We start from the raw sequence: 19971 nt of genomic DNA on the forward strand, positions 1-19971 counted from the left end.
TACCTCACCCTTTTCCTTCAGCAAGGTCCCCAGGAATCACACACAGCTCCATTTTCCATTTTCCTTAACTTTGTACATATATTCTATTTTGTAATAGGAAGGCAGCCAAGACACTGGGCAGTTACTGCTCCTATAGGAATGCCAAGATCTCTTCAGCCTTAGCTTATCACTCAAGCTCTACTTCGAGCACCCAGCAGCTGACAGCTTGGGAGGAGGGCTTTTATTTTTTTAGTAATTATTATGCTGAATCACAGGGAATTGTTTTATATGCAACTTTCCTTTAGAGTAGTGGAAAAAGATTTCTTACAACTCTGGACTGTGGTCTCTGACACTCAATGACAGCCCAACAGACACTGGAGTTACTTTGGCATTAAAGGTGGTGCAATTGACAAAAGATTGCGTATTTGGGAAATTTTTTTCCCCCAGGTTTTCCAAAGCACCCCACAAATCATAACAAAGGGTTAATTTTACACTAAGTTCATTAGGACTCAAATAGGATATAATCTCTCCAAGTGTGTTTTCTAGTAAGCATGCGTTTTATAATAGAAATTCAATTCCTGAGAACAGGATATCACCCTGGTGGGGCTCTCTGTACTGCAATGGCATGCACTAAGCAGCAAGCTGTTTTCTTAGCTTTTCAAAAATTTTACAGGGATGATTAGGCAAATGTTTCCATAACAAACATTTACAGAATCTCCTACAGGTGTTGTAGCACTGACATGACAGACAGAAAATCCAGGTTTGCCATATTTACAAGTGACATAGGAAAATTTAGATAGTGAAGGCTGTAACTGGGGAACAGGGGCTTGGGGTGGGAGTGGGTTTTTAAAAAATATTTTCATTTTTTTATCGTTATCACACTTTCAATCCTGAAAAATTCCTCCCACGAGGTTGAGATGATGCCAAATTTCAAAAAAATTGACTGAATTACACAGAAAAACTCATACAATACTTTATAGTCATCAAAGGAATGTGGCTATAGCATAAGGCAATGTAGCAGTGTCGTGAAAGGCTCACTCTGCAAATCTGCCATTGCTTAGAGCAATCAGACTGCAGTGCTGTGTGCCACTTGGTAATGTGAGTGCATTTGGAATTACTCTCACAACAGTTCCTTTTTCAGTGCAGTTCAACTTGCATACAACTTTGAAAAAATCCTGTTTTAACCCGTATATCCATACTACTGTAAAACCTGACTTGTACACAATGACAAGGACAGTTCAAATGCACAATGTCAAGAAGTGCCACAGTAATGTTTTGCATTCTTCACCCAAAGATCTCCAAACGCTCAGAAACATTGAAGACTAAAGCTTTTCCATCTCAACACAGGAGATATTTTACCCTTTCCTACTGATTTTGCTTCTCTATAAATATAGAGAATTACTCAACAGCAGCACATCTGTGGCAGATCTAGGTACAAAGGTCATATATTCCAAATTTCAGTTCTGGCCTGTGTACATCTACCCAGCAGTCTATTCTCCTTCGGTCAGGGATACAGTCTGTGAGACAGAATGGTGGAAAGACAACACCAAAATCTCATTCACAGTCACTTAAAATCAGAAGTTCAGAAGTACTTATGATTTATGAGATAGAGTACATATGTGGCAGATACTTCCATCGCAGAAACACACAAACATGGTTGTCTTTATGCCCATTTAATTCACCGTGTAAATCATCTCATAAACCTTTGTGACCATGATCAAAACTCACAATAAACACGACCAGAGCAGGATCTTCACTTACGCTTTCGGCCAATGATGTGACTATTTATAGCACTCATAACAAACCATGTACCTTACCATGGCAACCACAGCACCCGTGTGCTACCACTGAGACAAAAAGCACTGCCTTGGAGAAGAGCACTAACCAGTGTCAAATCAGTTCCGGAACAATTTGTTTCCCAGTTTCCAAGCACATACTCCTCGTAATTGATCGTTACGGAACATTATTTATTGCTTTTCGCTGTTAGACATTTGTTTTTTATTTTCTTCATAGAAGCATAAAAGGATCAGAAAACAAGGGATGGTGGTTTCCATTTGGCAAGCCAAATATTCCAATCTCATATAATTTTCAAATATGAATTAACAAGGTTATCTGTACTAGGAAGCCTAATAAATAAGAAGGATTTGTATTTTGAAACTTTAATAGAAATGAGGCTATAGCACAAAAGTCAGCTGAACTGTCAATATAATCAGTTGCAGTGTTGACATTCATCTTCAGCTATTTTTCTATTTTCTTCTATTAGGTTGTTTTAACCTTAGGCTTTTTTGAATTCTGCTTTTCTAATCTGAGATGTCTCTAAATATTATATAATACAAATAAGGCATGCAAAGTGCTCAGAATCAATGAAGATCTCATGAAATTAGATGTAAAATAACAGAACTCTCATTCAGTTGCATTGCAGAGGACTACCAAAGTCAAGATTTGTGGGTTCTACTGCCAAGGCCTGCGATCCCTGGTATTACTTCAACCAAGTTTCTGTTTCTCCATCTGTAGAACTACAAAACAATCCTTACAAGGAGATTAAAGGGTTAACAGCTTCAGAGAGAGGTTATCATGGGGTTATCAAGAACTTACTGGTTATCATCCCAGCTGATTCACAGTAATGACCCATGTAAGCACTAAGCAGGTGGTAAAACACTAGGTAATTCAACTGATCTCATTTATCCTTCACTCAGCTCACTAGAGTGAGGCCTGAAAGAGCTACTGTGGGAACTGCATCATGTATAATGCAGCTGCATCAAACCGGGGACTTCACAGTGAGCTAGTGGATCTCAGTGTGAAATTTTGGCCATAACTTCAAGGAACAGGAGGTCTGAGATTCTTGAATGAAGACTGAGGAAAAGTGCCAAAATAGTGCTGTTATTTGTAACTGCAAATACTATTCAAACAAAATGATGGCAAAAGTTCATCTCCAAAGCAGGAGCAAAGATGATGATGATGAGTCAGATGCATTCTGAAGGTAAAAAAGTCAAGATATTACAAGCTGTGGAATGCCACGGGCATGCCTTGCAATGCCATAACGGCATTTCCAAAGCTGATTTCTACCCTAAGATGCTCTTGAGGAGAACTTCCTTTGAGTTGGATTTAAGGTGTTTTATCTGCTTTTACTTTGAAGTTTTCTATTCACTTCAACAACTGCCTGGTTGTTGGATTTTGTTTGTTGGATTTCAGTTCAACAACTAAGGCCTAGTTATGGATTTTGATTCAGTGATGTGAATTAACTCTAGCCCTCCCCTTCACAGATATCGTCAACCTGTGATCCCCAGGCAAAGGCACTGGACTTAAGTTAGGAGGCTTTTAGAGGATTTCTACCTTATTCTTCAAGTGAAAATTTCTTCATATAGTGAATAACATGGGCATTAATGTATATGAGCAGATAAGTACATCAGCATAATTCTCCTAATGAAAATGTTCTCTCTTGCTTGCAATCATTAGATAAATTTGCACAAAAATCAGTAGGATTTCAAGTTGATAAATAGTTCTTTTGAAATCTGGTTGTTTGAAGCTGGTAGATTCTCTGTCAGTTTGAGGAGAGTTGATTGGCTGTTGTCATGCAAAAGAAGGACTTCGTGAACGAGAATTGCATCAAATATCCCAAAATGTTATTAGAGGTGTGGTTACAATTGTCATAAAAATTAATTTACTGTATTATTTGATCAAAATTCTTAAAAACAAACCTCCAAACATATATTGAAAAACAGAACTGAAAAATTTTTAATCTGCATCTCAAATCTCTACAGAGAATATCTCTTTTTCTTCTAAAATGTTCATAGTAAGAAGATGACCATGACATGGATCTTTAAGTCAATTATTTTCTTGGCTATTAGAAGACTATAATTTTCAAAACTGAAGCCCCGTTCCTGAATGAAAAACCTTACAAGGGCGACTGGGATGCAAAGACTGAATCCAGCTTCCACTGCATTCAATGGGAAAAATTCCATTGACTTCAGTGTGCCTTGGGTAAGAGCCCTGGATGTGGGGTTTGATCCTTTTTACTTGCTGGTGCCTTTGAAAGAATCTTTGTTCTTGGTTTTGGTTTTCTCTGGAAAAATCCAAGAGTTTGAAGGCAGGTGTGAGAGTCTGGCCCAAGAATGGGGGCATGGTCACTTCATGGACCATAAGCACATACTGGCCTGAAAAAGATAAGGGAAAGTTGGGAATTAAACATTTCAAACGGGGAAAGAATAAAGCAAAACCTCCCCCAAACAGAACAGTTTCAGTACACAAACAGGGAGAAGTGACAGGAAAAAAAATGTACAATCGTAACAAATATTAAAACAAAGTATGAAAAAAAATATACAATTCCAATGCCAAATTCTGTTATATCTGCTAAATCACAAATAGAAGACAACTGTAATCATTGAGCAGACAGCATGACAATTTGTGCTACCGATTAGGACTATCATTTATTAGCATATAATCTCTCAAAACAATATACAGTTAAAGTAGCAAAGACACCTGAATGGTAATTTAAACAGTGATTTATGATAATATAGGATTTTCGTAATAGCTGGTGTATCTGCAGGATACTTTCAACAGCTCTCAGGTAATAAAATAAACAATAGGCCAAGTCCCATAAGCATGTATACGTGCACTCCCCTTTATGCGTATGAAGAGCATTAATAGCTCCTATAGGACTATTCATATATGTAAAACTGGATGAGTACCAACATATACACAACTCCCATGAAAAGCTGCCATGACTGTGCAAGACTAACACAAACAGGCCACCAACCTACTACAAGATGCGTAAAAATAAGAAAAGTAGTGAAAGCAAAAGTTCAACTGAGGACTCACAAGAATGGCCCTAGAATCTGGAGCGTCCATGTGTACCAGATGTACGAGTTCAAAATCTTCTAGAAAATAATGACTGCCTTCAAAACACTGACAAATAGACAAGACAATCGTTGTTCTGCCTCAGCAGATGGAAGGCTGAACTCAAACAATAGAAACGCATGGTGGTTGTATAAAGAGCCGTAGCTGCGAAGTCTGAAAATCAAAGTAGATACTACACAATGGAAATAATTTTAAAGGACTACTGCTTTCCCCCACAGAATGACACTGAAAAGCAAGAAATATTTTTAAGATACTACATACATTGCTTTGTCACTAGAAAAAAAGTCCTGACTTATAGATTGATCAATCTCTGACCCTGAAGTCTCTTCACGTGCAAATCTTTAATGAGATTTCAGGCTGCAGCTTTTGGTGCTAGTTCTGAATTATGAACAATCTAACATCTCCTAAAACTCAGCATCTCCTGCCTGTATTACGTGTTTCTTTGCTTTACTCTGTGCACGTAAAAAGGATCAAAATATAGAGTATTTACTATGCACCTTACAGAAAATATCTGCTCACTGCTCTATATCTCGTGTATTACATTATCCAGGTGATATTTTTTAAAATATTTGTACGCCACGTACAGTATAGATCTTGAACTACCATATATTCTGTATATTCCAGAGAGAGAAACAGAAGTGCAGACTGTTTTTTCTCCAGTATATAGCAATTTAACTTTTAAATCTGAACCATTTCTAATTACAAGGTGGTTGGTTTTTTTTGTTTGCTTCTGTGTGTTCATTTGTTTGTGTTTTTTTTTTTAAGAGTGTAAAAGCTCCTGTATGTGGTAAGCAGACAGACAAAAAGAAATTAGGGTCCCTCAGATTAGACAGAAATGTTTTAAACCCTTAAAGAAGTAAAACCGAATGGAATTCATGAATGAATTGCTATCGCTCTGAGTAATCAATTCCAATCACTATTAATAATATAACTTTTCCTTCAAAGAATTACTTTCACCTTATAAAGTCAAAGCTTGTAACTTCCTTAATCTTTAATAGAGCCTGCAACAATTACTATAAGGCATAGAGGATCTACAATTGGAAGCCCTGTGTGATTATCACTTTTTCCAACAGGCTCTTTTGACGATCATAAATAACAGTAAAATTACCATAAAAATTAATAGTACTACAGTTAAAGAAAATCATTACATAAAGGTTTATGAATTTTGCAGCCATTAATAGACAAAAGTTAACGAGCCATAGGCTTTCCAGAATATGATATCAGATATTTTTCCACCAATGAAACTTTCAGAGTTCCAAATCCTTCAGAGGTCACCGACTTCAAAAATAGAACAGAAAGTTACTGTTTAATACTAAAGTGAGTAAAAATGAAACAGAAGTATTATAGCCAGTATCATGCATGGCAATTTGAACAGTCTAATAAAACAAGATAAGGAAATCTACCTTGTCAACAACTTGGAATGAAGACAGTCAAACCAAAAATATTCAAGTCAAATACTATGCATTTTGAACCCTCTCTGCATATTTTAAATGCACATGTACACAGATTCATAGCTTCAAGCTAGACGGGAAAGTCAGGATCAGGGCTTATAGACACCAAGTGATGGAGAAATTTATCATGTCCCTTGGAAATATGTTCCAAAAAAGGTTACTGTAAAGAATGTGCATTTTGACAACAGCAAATAAAGCTGATCTTCCATTCCATTCCTCTCATGCAGTATGCATGGGATGCTTCAAGGTCACAGCAACAAAAATACCAAGGAAGTGTGACTCCTACAATAACAATGGCCTTTGCTTTTGTCAGTCATTTTTAAAGAAATGACAAATATCTGAGTTTTTTAAATGACCAATAAACTCGCTACAGCACAAGAAACAAGGATACATCATCCATTTTAAGGAAATAAAAGGGTTTTTTTTAATCTTTTCCCTCCAGTGAGGAGATAATAATATTTCCCCTTGGGCAGTAACTGCCAATTTTGTGACTTAAACAAGTAGGTACAACCTCACTAGCGTAATTCAGTGCCATTATTTGACGTGAACTGATGATCAGGACGCAGTGGATAGCAGACTGCACTGCTGCTCCTATTCCTCTGTAGCCTTAACAACAAGCATTTATTCACACTTTCTCATGCTATTGCCACATCTTTATTTTCAAAGTAATCTTCACTGACAGCTTCCTTCCGTATGTGACTTTGCTTTTTGGTGTCGTAAGAGCAGGAGGCTGAAGGCTCCCGCAATCTTGTTTATAGTCATGTACAAGATAAATATCATGGTTTTAGAGAATATCAGAAACAACAGAATCCTAATTAAAAGTAGCACCCAAAATTGTCAGATACCTGACACATTAGACACTTAATCAAGACAGCAAAGATAAATGTTTTGAAAGAAAAAGTTCTAGGAAAATTTGACTGGCTTCGTTACTAATCCTAGAAGTAATTTAAGAATTGACACAATCTTCATGATCAATATGTTCAGTCCTGAAATTATACTACAAACCAGCTTCTACAGCTTCTCAGTTGATGAATGTGATAATACAGACAATGAAAAAACCATCTTTACCTTGTAATGTCTTAGAATTCTTTATGAGGTGCTGATCCTTTTGTAGCTTGTATTCTTTGGATGTCATGTGAGATCTAAAGATTAGAATAAATATATTGTTACTACCAATAATGCTTGCTTACACGTCGATGAGAGATGTTTGTTATTAGCTCATAAGACAGCTGAAGACTCTTCCTCCTCTAAAGTGTTTTGTACTGTTCACTTTAATGTGAACTACTCGGCCACTTTCAGAACAACATAATAACAAGCTTCAGATCTTTTAGCCTGTATTTTCTAGAGCATTCAGTATCCTGAAGCCATGTTGCCTTCTTCATCATAATAAGCCAAATATTACCAACTGATGTAACAATTTAAAAGGCTGTGAGATAAAAAAATTATACTTCGAAAATTATAAGGAAGTGTCTAACAAGCAGTACACAAGTCACAGTCACAACCATGTTACACTGTAGACTACAAAGCCACTTATATCAAAATAGTGTACATATTATTCACATTTTATAGTATACATGTTAATACTTTAGTGTGTGAAACTCCTTGTACATAAGAAAGCTTAAAACTCATTGGAAAAAAGCCAGTATTTAAATAGTTATCCTTGTATTTTGTAAAAATAAACACTTCTCACTACTGATGAGCAATGAAAATGAAAAAGGTTATCTCTTCTTCTACCATTTATTCACTTCTTTCCCACTTGAAATTTATTAGGACATAACTTAGAGCACACAATAACATGATTATTAGGAAGGTATTTAATTGCGTGCTCATGTCACATCAAAACCAGACTGATATAGCGACACTAGGTTGTACTTTGCAGAAAGCTGGATTTAAAGGAGATTATGTGCATAACTTTTTATTTTACCAGCATTGCAACATCATTGTTGAAAAACTCTTGGCAATTAGAAGATTTTGATTGTATAGGAGAAAGCCTCGAGACTGTTCTATAACACATGATACGAGATAGAATAGGAATAGTATTTTAAAAAAACATAAATCAATTTGAGATCCACTATTGACTGCAGGTGATGAGTAAGAATCATATACAAGTAAACATAAAATGGCTTATATGACCTAGTTACATTGTTAGACTTAGAATTACAGTTACAAGAAGTCAGACACTGCATCTTAAACATACTTACACATTCAAACTTTACAGGTACATTTTTAATGGTAAAACACTAAAGACAAAAGATAAAAATGGCTTCACTTTAGGGGGAGGGGGGAGATATATCCCCAGAGTCAAGTTAAAGATTCAGAAGTCAGAGCTAGGAGGGAAAAGGAAGATAAATAATTTAGCACTAAGCATAACTAACGCCTGTCAGTCTGCCAACTCTAAGAGAAATAAAAGGGTTTACAAGGATCCTGAGAGTTTTTACAGAACCTCTAGGGTTTTGGAAAATAAATCCAGAACAAGAAAAGAGTTCTGAAGTATTTCGCATAAATAGATTTTAAAGACACTGATTAGACTGGGAGAATAATGGTATGAAAAGATTCCTTTAGCTCAAAATTAGACTGTTCTCTGGTGTTATGTTTGCCTTCCTGTATCATCACTAGGGCTCTCTTTTTTCACAGATGCTTCGCCTTGTAAGAAGCCAGGGAAGATGTGCTTATGGGAGACCAAAACATACCAGTATAATTTTAAATAATACAGATAAGCCTGTGTTTGGCATTAAATGTACAGGCACTGCACAACATATACACAGTTATTCTTTTAAGATGAACCACATGTTCATGCTTAAATACCAACTCTGATTGCCTTTGAGTTGAGTAATTATTTTGGAGCATCAATATTCATGGCTTAATGTAAGACAACTAACTGCTTTTTTGCAGTACGAATGTATAGTGAGGTCCTTTGAAGTGCATAAAAACAGGAGTTAAACTGCAAAACCTGAACTGGTGCAAAAAAATTTTAATTCAGTATCATTGTCACTTTTTACTTCAAACTAAGATGTAACCTTGTACTTCATTACTCAGACAATGTTAACGGTAGGAGAATCACAGAAAGAAACCAAGTTCATTTAAGACATAAAGCAATTTTGAATTGCATTGATTATAGTGATCAGTCTATCACTTTAATGTCATCTTAGCTGGCATTTATTAAAAAGACATGTGACAACTCATTGATCCTTAGCACTGTAGCTGAGATAAAAAGTCTATTTGCAAAGGAAAATTACTTCTTTAATTAGAAATGGAGTATCATTTTCTCTTTTCTTTGTTAGAACTTCAGCAGCCATGGATCAAATATATCCTGGGAGGGGTTGCAGAATCTGCCACCGAGTTTGATTTAAAATCTCCACAGTTAATCATTGAAAGGTGTACAAATGAGCACTTGAGATGGGAAAGAAAACAGGTATGTTCCACCTGTATGAAGGCACCCCAGCTCGCTATTGCTTAGAAAAGGTCTCAAAAGGGAGTGCTTCACTTCTTGGTGGATTCTGCCATAAGACTGAAGTTCAGGAAACAGGGTCACTACTGCTTCAAGTCCCTCTCTACACATGGAGTAAAGCAGCAAACAAAAGTTGTTCCACAAACTTTCTGTAAGATTCTCAATGAGTTAACCATGGCTAGGCATATACCTCTCCTAACAACAAACTATTTAATACAAGTATTTGCCAAAAAATAATCCAGCAAATATTTGCCAAAGAATATACTGTAGAAATGACTAAATCTTGCCAGTCATTTACTGTATATGGGAAAAATAAAACTCAGTCTACCAGAAGACATTCCACAAGCAGATAAAACGATAAATGTGCCTGATACACTGCGAATGACATGTTGTGCTACAAATTCCAGGAGGATTCCTTGTTGGTGAACAGAATTTTGAAGCCAAGTAATTTAATCTGTGGACCTACAAAATCCTATTTTTAACATTGTTTAATAGCTAAAACTGGGCAGGAAGATCTGAATTGGGATACCAGAATCACAACTGTTCAGGCTCCCAAGGTTAGGCTGAGATTGAAGAGGATTCCTAGTCTTGGCATGTGTTACTGTTTAAGTGGTATTTTGACACAGAGCTATGTATAAAGAGCCTAAAGTAGCAAATTCTATGTGAAGTTATCACTTTATGTCTAGAACTTCATGAAATGATTCCAAATACTTCAGAAGTATGAAAAAGTTTCTATTCAGGAGAGTGAATTTATGTATTATTAGCTTACAAAAGGTAAATTATGTATAGGAGATTAGGACCATACAATATATCAACAACAGAAACCAAGAGTCTCAGGATCTAGAGCTACTGCTCTAAATACAGGATACAGCTGCTGTACAGAAAGAATGACTTACAGGAAAAAAGTAATGGATGGAATTCATATCTGCTTCAATTCCAGAATCTAGTGTAGGATGATGCTAATATAATCTAATAATATCAGGATCAAAGATGAGTGGAATAAAACTTCCAATTTTAGATGCTCTTTATCTGCAGGTGTGAATGTATAATGAATTCTCACCACTGGCTCCCTATTATAAATCCAATGATTTTGTACTCTATGACAGCAGTTTCTTCAATTTTCTTTTGGCACAACCTGCTTGCAATATATGACAAAACAGCAGGGTGCCAAAATGTTTTTCTAAATGATCTACTTTGCAAGACAGCTTCCAAGTGTGACCCTGATGAATCTTATCATTACTCATGGAATAGAATAAACACGAAAGAAAACCCACATATCATTTATTTACATGGGAATTTCTTTGTTTCTTTTACATACCACTTCACATCCATGCCAAAGTATTCATTCCAACATACAAAGCAATTTAAACCCAGGTTAAATAAAAACCAACATTATTGGGTAGGATAGAATTGCACTATGCCTATTTTTGAATCCTGCTGTCTCAGACAAGTGTAATGAATCATTTGATGTCATCTCAATTACCATGTTAGCTCTAATCAACTGAATTGCTCTTCCTATCCATTCCTTGCATGGAGCTCTTTAAATTAGATGGCAGAGTTTTTCCAGTGGCCAAACCCATCCTCTTGCAGACTACAAAGGTCAGGATTTGATAAGATTCAAGCTACAGAATAAGGCTGGATGACTCTGTATTTTAATTGAATATCAGATCATTTTAATGGTACAGAGAGGGATTTCATTGCAATTTATAGTGATGATTCAATGTTTACTTGAATTGGGAAGAAGTGTTTATGTGCAAAAGCTACATCAAAAATGGGGAGGGGATCATTATACATCTTCAAAAACCAGCTCTGAGTTGGTAGATTCCAGTTGCAACATAAATTTCCAAAGGCTTCTCATTTTTTCATCTTAGCATGACATGCCTAGCTGCAAACATCCAGAAACAGACAATGAGGATTAGCAGAATGCATTAACAAAGGCTGCTGAGGTATACACACAAGCAAAGGAAATGTGAGCATAAAGAGAGTTAACTGTGGTTTGTTCCCTTCTCCTTTCTCAGTCTAGGAACCCTTCCATATGCTGTGTTCTATTTATTATTTCTGCATTGCATCAGGAGGGAAATATTCAACTGAGCCACAGGGATTAAAGACTGAAGCTCTAGAGAAGTCAGATCATATCCATCATATCCAGCTGTTTTCAATTCCAACACCTCACACCTGCTTTTATTTATTATTCCTGGGCTAGACAAGACAGGGCTCATTTTTCAATCTTTAAAAGCTTTCTTAAGACAGACACGAATCAATCTATTCCTTTCCCTTTTGCCTTTGCTATAGCCCACCAAGACAACATTAAAACAAACTACTGGCATGGTGAGGATCTGACCTAATGGGAAGCCACTCAAATACAGAGGCTGGACAGCTCCCTCTTATCTCCCAGCATGGCGACAACACAGCAAAATGGAACCGAAACACCACCAGCTACAAAAATCTGCTGTTAGCACAGACTCTTAACCCCATTTACTCCCAGAGACTTCAATTGCCTTGTTTTTAATTTACATTAGAAATGGACTCAAGAGGTTTGAGTGGCAGTGAATTAACAAACTAATTCACGTACTACTTTATGCAGCAGGATCTCCACTTTTACTTATTTCAAGCTACTGTTCCACAGTGCCTGTTTGTTGGCAATCCAGCTGAATTGCTTTCCTGTTCTCTAGTAGGAGACCACACTGCCTCAGCATTTCATTGTCCTTTTTTATCAAGTAATTTTTCCCAGCAGGACTCATAAGTCATTCATTTTGCAATCTTCTCTCATGTCATAGGCTAGTCTTACATTAGGATCTTTCTAATTAACTGCTCAACAGTAATTATTCAGTAACATTTAAAATGCAAACCAAAGGTACCAGACCACTTTGTACTTACTGTACAAACACTTTCCCATTTGCAGTGGTTCATCTCATATACCTAGCATACCAGGTTATAATTTGATGGAGCAGCGAGCATGAATCCTGCAAAGGAGCACTATGGAGAATCAACTGAAAGGAGGAACAAGGCAATTCCTTGCCGAGGACAAGAGCAGATCTATGAAACATACACTGCAGATGTTAACTCTTCTCTTCCTTTGACTGGCATTCCCAGATATGCAAACGTGTTCAACGCAAAGCATGATACACTTTGGTCCTTTTCAATACACTAATTTTTGTTAATTTTCTCTGTATTTAATTGCTCTAGAATAGAAATGAAAGTTGCTTTGTCTTTTTTAAACAAGTTTTGATTTTGGAGAGCTATCTTTTAAAGAGAAGATATATCAGCCAACCACAACAATAGGTGAAGACCTATTCTAAAATAGTTCCAAAAGACTAAAAAAAAAAACTAAAAGACTTCTGTTCTCCTCTTGTCCTATAAATGACCAAGCCAATGAGTAATTTGAAATATTGTTGATCTAACATGGATGGTGATCACTTAACTCCTCTTAGGATTTTTAGCAAGTCATTTCATAGCTACTTACACCTCATGTTTTGAATCTGCCTAGTAGATAGAAAGTCTTTCCATACCAAATGAAACAGGCCCTTAAGTTCATAAAACATTTGAAATTCTTGCATGAAATTTAGCACTGAAAGACAAAGGAGTATCACATGTAATAACAAAATACATTAGGAGATGTTGAATATATTTGCTTTAAAAGGCAACTCTGCCCCACTACTCTTTTAAAAATAAACGATACTCCGTAACAAGAAAAACCATCAGTCTGAATTCAAAACTGAACTGATTCATTAAAATTTGGATAGCATGTAATAAAACATACGTACAGTTGCCGTAATAGTGATGTGCTGTAAATGCTATCCAGTTTTTGGAAGAGTAATGTACACTTACTAGACAGACATCAAGGCAATTGCCCATGATACAATGTTAAAAAAAATAGATTGTATGGTTTGCAGTAGCATCAAGTCTCTATTCAAGTGTAAAAAAATTAATTGACTCCATCTGTATTGGCCTAATGACTGATTAAATGACTAATCACGGAAGTCTTAATTAAAATCATTTTTCTGTACAGAAGAGGATGAAGGGAGGAAGGCAATCATTAATGTGTTATAATGTATGTCAGATTCCATTTGTGCCATTTACTAACAGCCATCAAATGAGTAATTATGCACAAGGTCATTCTGTAAACTTTCTGCATACATCACACTGATTGGATTAGGGCTTGGTGCTTGGCTAGGTTCTGCATGGGGCTCCTTTTTTCCCAATCACAAACCAGGTAATTAATGTTGCTCAGAACAAACAGTCGACAAGTCGACAATTCCTCTTCCATCTTTGCACCAGCCAACCCAGTCAAAGATTCATATACAACTTTCATACGTTGTTGGGTAAAGTCCCATACTTCACAGATTAAATCGAGCCCATCCTCCTCAGCTATTCAATATCCTTCATGAATTGACAGAGATCTCTGTCACACAGTGAAACTCTGTAATAGGCAAGGAATTTATCCTGCATGAGTAAAATGACCGGGCAATTAAAATAATCCTTTCAAGTAAAGCAAGATGGTAGTATAAAATTAAAAGATTATTTTAAGTTTTATTTGCCGGCCACCTGACTACACTGATGCATAGTGACCTTTGCTATGGAAAAATAACAAGCTGCTGCTACCTCAACAGCTGATACCAATCTATTTAAAACAATGTATGAAAATGAGTAATGGAATAAAAAAGTGCATCTTGAGATTAGATGAACAAACTTTCCACTTACATGCAACTCGTACATAGGACCTACACTTTTTGATGAAACATTGCATATAAAATGTTGAAGTCCAAAGTATAAATTGTAACACAGAAAATATTTTGTTTGCTGACTGCTGTCCTGAAATTTCCAGAAAATCTTATTTGCAGACACAGTAAGTCTGTCATATCACTAGCTGGAATAATTTTGCATATCCCAGATGACAATACACTATCTCGTATATAAAACGACATTTTTTTATAAAATTAAAATTAAATATGTCTTAACGAGGGGGGAAAAAAAGAAGTAGGTATAGCCCTGTCACTATTATGAACAAATGTCCAATTCTGTAAACGTCACCTTCCTTCAAAATCCTGAAATCAAATGTGCAGCACTGATGTGAGCTACAGTTGCAGAAATAGGTGCCAAATAAGTTCCAGTTCTCCTAAAATAACTGAATCAACTCTTAGTATTGAATAAGTTTCTTAAATTAGTGTTGCCTTTTTCCTAAACAGAAGTACTCTGACCAGCAATCCTGATAGAAAAGATCTCTGCAGTGACACTGAAAAAGGACATCCTCCTGTGAACGTACAATGTGTTACTTTAAAGCATGCCCAACTGATTAAAAATAGTGCTCAGAATATGGATGGAGAAGCTAAAGGGACAAAAAAAGATGAAAAGAAACTGAAGTCATGACTATGTAATGTCCAATAGTAAATCTTTCAAAACCTGAAGATATTTTAATGGAATATTTCAGCACTATCTGCACTATTCTCCTAATGCAAATGAAAACTTGCACAAGTACCTAAATTACAGGGTGGTGTGCCATTCTTAATCTTCACAGAAATGTAGGAGTTCCTGTTTCAATCATTTCTATTGTTTGAAATACACCAGATGATAATGGAGTGGCTGCCACTGTAGGCAGAGACTGACTTCTAGGTGAAGCTAATTAATGACTCAACGTATGACTTACTGTGGGTTTGAAGGAATTACTAGACAGTGGCGCTGATCGATGTGCGAGACAGCTGCAAGTACGTTAAGTGACCTGTCTGAAACTTCAGCAGTCTTTTTTTCTACATACATTGATTATATAGGTTTTTCCTGATCTTTGATTGTATAAAATATTTCAAAGTCAAGCATTTCAAGTACCTGAAAAGGTAGACCCCCTTCTCAGTGCAGAAGCACATACCCTTCACATCATAGTATAAAAGTCCAACTAAGCTTCACTAAAAGACAGCCTTCTCCCTCTTCTTTATTTCTTCAAGTATTTAAAAAAAAAAAATTAAGGTATATTATGCCCAAAGACAGATCCCAGAAGAGAGATGGCGTCTTATGTGAAGGCACCTCCAGCTATTCTAGATGCAGAAATCTGGGAATTTGCAACTCTCTAGGCCACTTAATAGGATAAAGCAAAAGAGCTTCACACTAAGAGGCTGGAATGCAGCCAAGCAAAGCCATTTAAGCAAAAACACAAGAAAACAAACAAAAACCTCAACAGTCTACAGTAAATTCCCTGGTCACACTGCAAAAAAGAGGGAGACAGTTGCTGCATGTGGTAAATGAAACATTTTTGAAAGTGCTTTAAATAGTTAGGTATCTGTTTTCTTTTATGAGCCAGTGCACATTGTCTTGTCTATTTGGACATAAATGTAACTTCTCATATTGGTTAAAGATGACAATACCTTGTCTGCTACAGAGAAGCTACTGCCAATCAGTGGGACCAACACTGATTAGACACTGGAATCACTACGTCTGCTCATGTCAGCAAGTCCCATTATAATTATTTTATGCTTTGCTATTAGCTGAACTAGTGAAAAAGGTGGAGAATTAGTCATCGTGGCAGATTTGCTCAAGTCAGTACTTTAAAAAGCCTGTAACCTATTGTACAGTAAATAAAGCAAACACTGGAAAAGTTACTAATAAGCAGGCTATGGTAAAAGTAGCTTTAATCACAACCCAAATAATGGGAAAGTTAAACAATACCTCTCTCAACTGTTACAACTGTCATCCGTCTCAGAGGATATCTCCATGCTCATTTGCCAGTTAAGAAATGCAAATTAGATATCCCCTATTCTTCTATTTGTTTTGTACAGTGAGCACAATTTCTGCATGAACGTCCAACTGTATTTCCATCCTCTTTGTGTCACAGAAACCTCATTTACCAGTCATTCTTCTCCATATGAAAAGATCTATAATGAGGAGTCTTTCTGTCATTGCCCTGCTCCTCTGAGTCAGGAATTTTCATTTCCCCCTAATACTTGCTGCTGTAGCTGCAGTTTCATTTACTGTCATCTCATACCACAGCCTTAATGCGAGCACATCTGCAGCTCGATCATGGAAAAGATTCACTATGGCTTTCAGAGTTACATATCGATTAAATGGTTACGAGAAACCAGAGTCTTTATTTACTGTGTTCTCATGGGGTACTTATAAAAAGGATGGTTTATTCACTGTACTTGAGATGACAGTTTATTCTTCCAGCTGGTCACCTAGCAAAAATATCTGTATGAGAATATGACTATAAAAAGTAGGACTTTTGCAATGCCAGTGGTGGTGTTTTCAAACAGTAGAAGCACAGAAAGCATGCCAATCATGCACCGAAAATCTACAGCTGGAGTTTACTTCTGGTACGTTAACACCACAAAGGGTGATAATATATGACTTTCTTCACCTAATTCCATTTCTAGCCTTCCAGTAAACTCAAACTGGTGCTGTTTTTTCCTTTCAGAAAGCAGGGATTTTCTGTGCTTAAATAAACTATAATTTTTTATGTTGCCACAGTTGTTGCAATCACCCTTGCAAAACTTGACTAACCTAGTAAGCAGAGGAGTTTTTCTTCCCTACGTAATTCTTTGCTTTTTAACTATCTACATCATATGTAATGCAATTATGGAGGTTCATTTAAACACCCCAGTTTTAAACTAGCAAGGTTAGATGTAATTGCTCAGTGTAATCACAGCAACACAGTTGTAGCAGACTGCAAAACTAAGCTGAAAAAACAGGCAGTAGATCTGATGTCAATTTTAAAGGTATAGTGAAACCTCCCACACCTACGTCATTTGAAAGATGGGAAAAAAGCTCTAATAAAACAAGAAAAGTGCTTAAAAAGAAAACCCCAAACACTGAAAAACCCAACATCAAACACTCTCCAAACTGAAGGACTGAGAAACATTGTTCTTGCAAGCACAAGCCCAGGTTATAAAGAAGTAAAAGATCTATCAGCATAAAATGTGAAAGGTAGTATTGTATTACAGTGGTCAGCTCAGAAAAAGACAGGGCCATTCGTCCAAGAGAATAACACCTATTAGAAGTGGTGTATTGCAAAGAGAGAAAAACTGCTTTCAGCAGACAGCCTTCTCCAGCTGAGCACCAACACTGATTCACACATACCTGCTGTCTTCCATTTTCTCCTGCGAGACTGTCGTCATCTCAGCTTTCTCAGCAGATATACTGCCACTTGGCTTCTTGCCTCCTTTCTATAGCAAAAAAGAAAAAAAAAAGTATTTCTGTAGTGCTTAAGGAAAGTGCCAAATATGGTGTAATTTATGATGTGCTAGTGTTTTCCTTTGCATTCATAAGTTAACAACAAATGCAAAATCATCAGCACTTGAATATGGAGGATTTTCATTTACATACATATTCTCTCATGATTCCCCATTATTTATTTCTGTAAACGAAATTGGATCCTGGTCACTAAACCATTAGCATGCCCTACAGTAACGAGCCAAATCATAAAAGAGATAAAAGCCAGAATGTGCAACTCAGCAAACAAAAGAGTTTGAAACCAGAAGTTGTATCAAATTGTCTGATCTGAAACTCTTATCTGCTCTTCCTTTTTATAACTAAAATCTTACTGGGAGTGAAGTAAATAGTTATTTTATGTACACCTGAACTTTCGAGTGGGCACATCTCACTTTCTCAGTTCGAACAACAGTATCTAGGCTTTTCCCTAGAATTTTCCCAATACAGTTTCAAGCCTTCAGTTAGCAGACCAAGTTATTTTCTGGACTATTGCCTGGAATTTTTAAACGCCTACACCATTGTTTTCTTTATTTTAGTGTATTGTATCCATGCAAATATTGTATTTTACATTGAAGTTGGCACAGATAAAAGTTTAATAGCTTTTACTTTTCTTCCTTTTCTGAAATATTCTTCAGGATCCCACTGTAGGAAGTACTGCAAAGCCTGAGAAATTACGTTGACAGCATTACACAAAACAGGTTTGGTTTTTTTTTCTTCTTTTCATTCAGGTGTAACAGAATTGATGCCACCTTGTATGGTTTTTGTCACAACCAACATAGTGAACAACTATAAAATACTGCAATCACTCATGATAATTTACACCAACCCACCCTGCAGGAACTCAAATTTCACAACTAAATAACTTCTGTTCCCTGCAAAACCTGCAAGAAGGCTGTTTTGGTCATGTTCTTAATGAGTGGAAACTTGAAGAAGCATTTCATAATGCAAACCAGAAGACAGGAGAATGCTTTGGTAGGTAATTTCCCATCCTGGCAGGAATATTTTGTGTTGGAAAGCTGTTGTTGAATAATTCAGGACAAAACCTAAAAAAAGTAGCGTTTGTCTCAAATTCTGTGGGGTGAAGTGTGAAAAGAAAGATAACATTCGAACTGTAACACTTCATCCTAGCTAGAATACCTTAAAGTAAGAAGTTTCTAGTTCCAAATGCTGCAGTTATCTCCACAGTGCTGTAACTTTATCATTATATGGCAAGATAAAAGTTAAGTCTTTGCCTCTGCAAGGACATTAAATAATGTCTTTCTCTCCATTAGCTTTTGCTGTAGTAGCAGTATTTATTCTCTGGGCAATGAGAATTACAGAATTTATTCTGCTTACAGAATAACTCCAGGTTCTTAATGCACTAAAGGTTTCAGGAAGGTTCCTGTGTCACTAAATTTAACCTTTTAAATTATTATTATTTGATTATTATCATTAATTGATAGCTCTTGTGCCACACAGTTTCAAAGGAAATGTTTAACACTGAGAAAATACTTTTAGCAGTGCACTATAGTCACAAGGCTAGTACAACTGTCATCAGTGATGGGAAATCAAGTTCAAAAAAAAAAATAAGGGACCCCATTCAACACTTCTTTAACAGTGCAAAGAAGGAAGATCAGTGACCCTTCAGGGAAAAAAGCAGAGATGAATATTACTAGTGGAAACCCAGACAACTACCTGATAAGGTTTATAAATTCCAGTTTCACATGCTTTCAAAGTGGAGCTAAAGCACCCAAATCAGAGAATCACTCCTTAAATAGCCTCTTCAACAATTATTACTATCAGCAAGACAAAGATCATGCGCCACCTTCAAGGGATAAGTGCCAGCAGGATGACTTCTTCCATAACCACCATTCAAGATAGGGCAGCTTGACCTCTCTGGGAGTGAAATATCAATTAATTATCTTTTTACAGCCAATTCAATTACAGCACACTAATCACTTGTGTAGGACATCAAGCCAGAAGCTGGGGGGGGTAGGTAGGCAGCTGGGGAAAGCAAGGAAAAATATTAACAGTGAACAGCCCTCAGGAAGGATGACAAGGCAG

General features: G+C 36.5%; 1 protein-coding gene across 2 annotated transcripts in view; it reads right to left on the bottom strand.

The window, feature by feature from the left end:
* Window positions 1-1668: 1668 nt before the first annotated feature.
* Window positions 1669-19971, bottom strand: part of MORN1 (MORN repeat containing 1) — a 33634-nt gene continuing 15331 nt past the window's right edge. For both annotated transcript variants that reach the window (XM_068414993.1, XM_068414992.1), the window contains 3 exons: window positions 17797-17882; window positions 7356-7429; window positions 1669-4133 (listed from right to left, as the gene is read on the bottom strand). In XM_068414993.1, coding sequence (XP_068271094.1) covers window positions 3841-4133; window positions 7356-7429; window positions 17797-17882 — 453 coding nt within the window. In that variant the 3' untranslated portion in view covers window positions 1669-3840. The remainder of the gene's footprint in view (window positions 4134-7355; window positions 7430-17796; window positions 17883-19971) is intronic.

The sequence above is a fragment of the Nyctibius grandis genome, chromosome 17 (genome assembly GCF_013368605.1).
Source record: "Nyctibius grandis isolate bNycGra1 chromosome 17, bNycGra1.pri, whole genome shotgun sequence".
Lineage (NCBI taxonomy): Eukaryota > Metazoa > Chordata > Aves > Nyctibiiformes > Nyctibiidae > Nyctibius > Nyctibius grandis.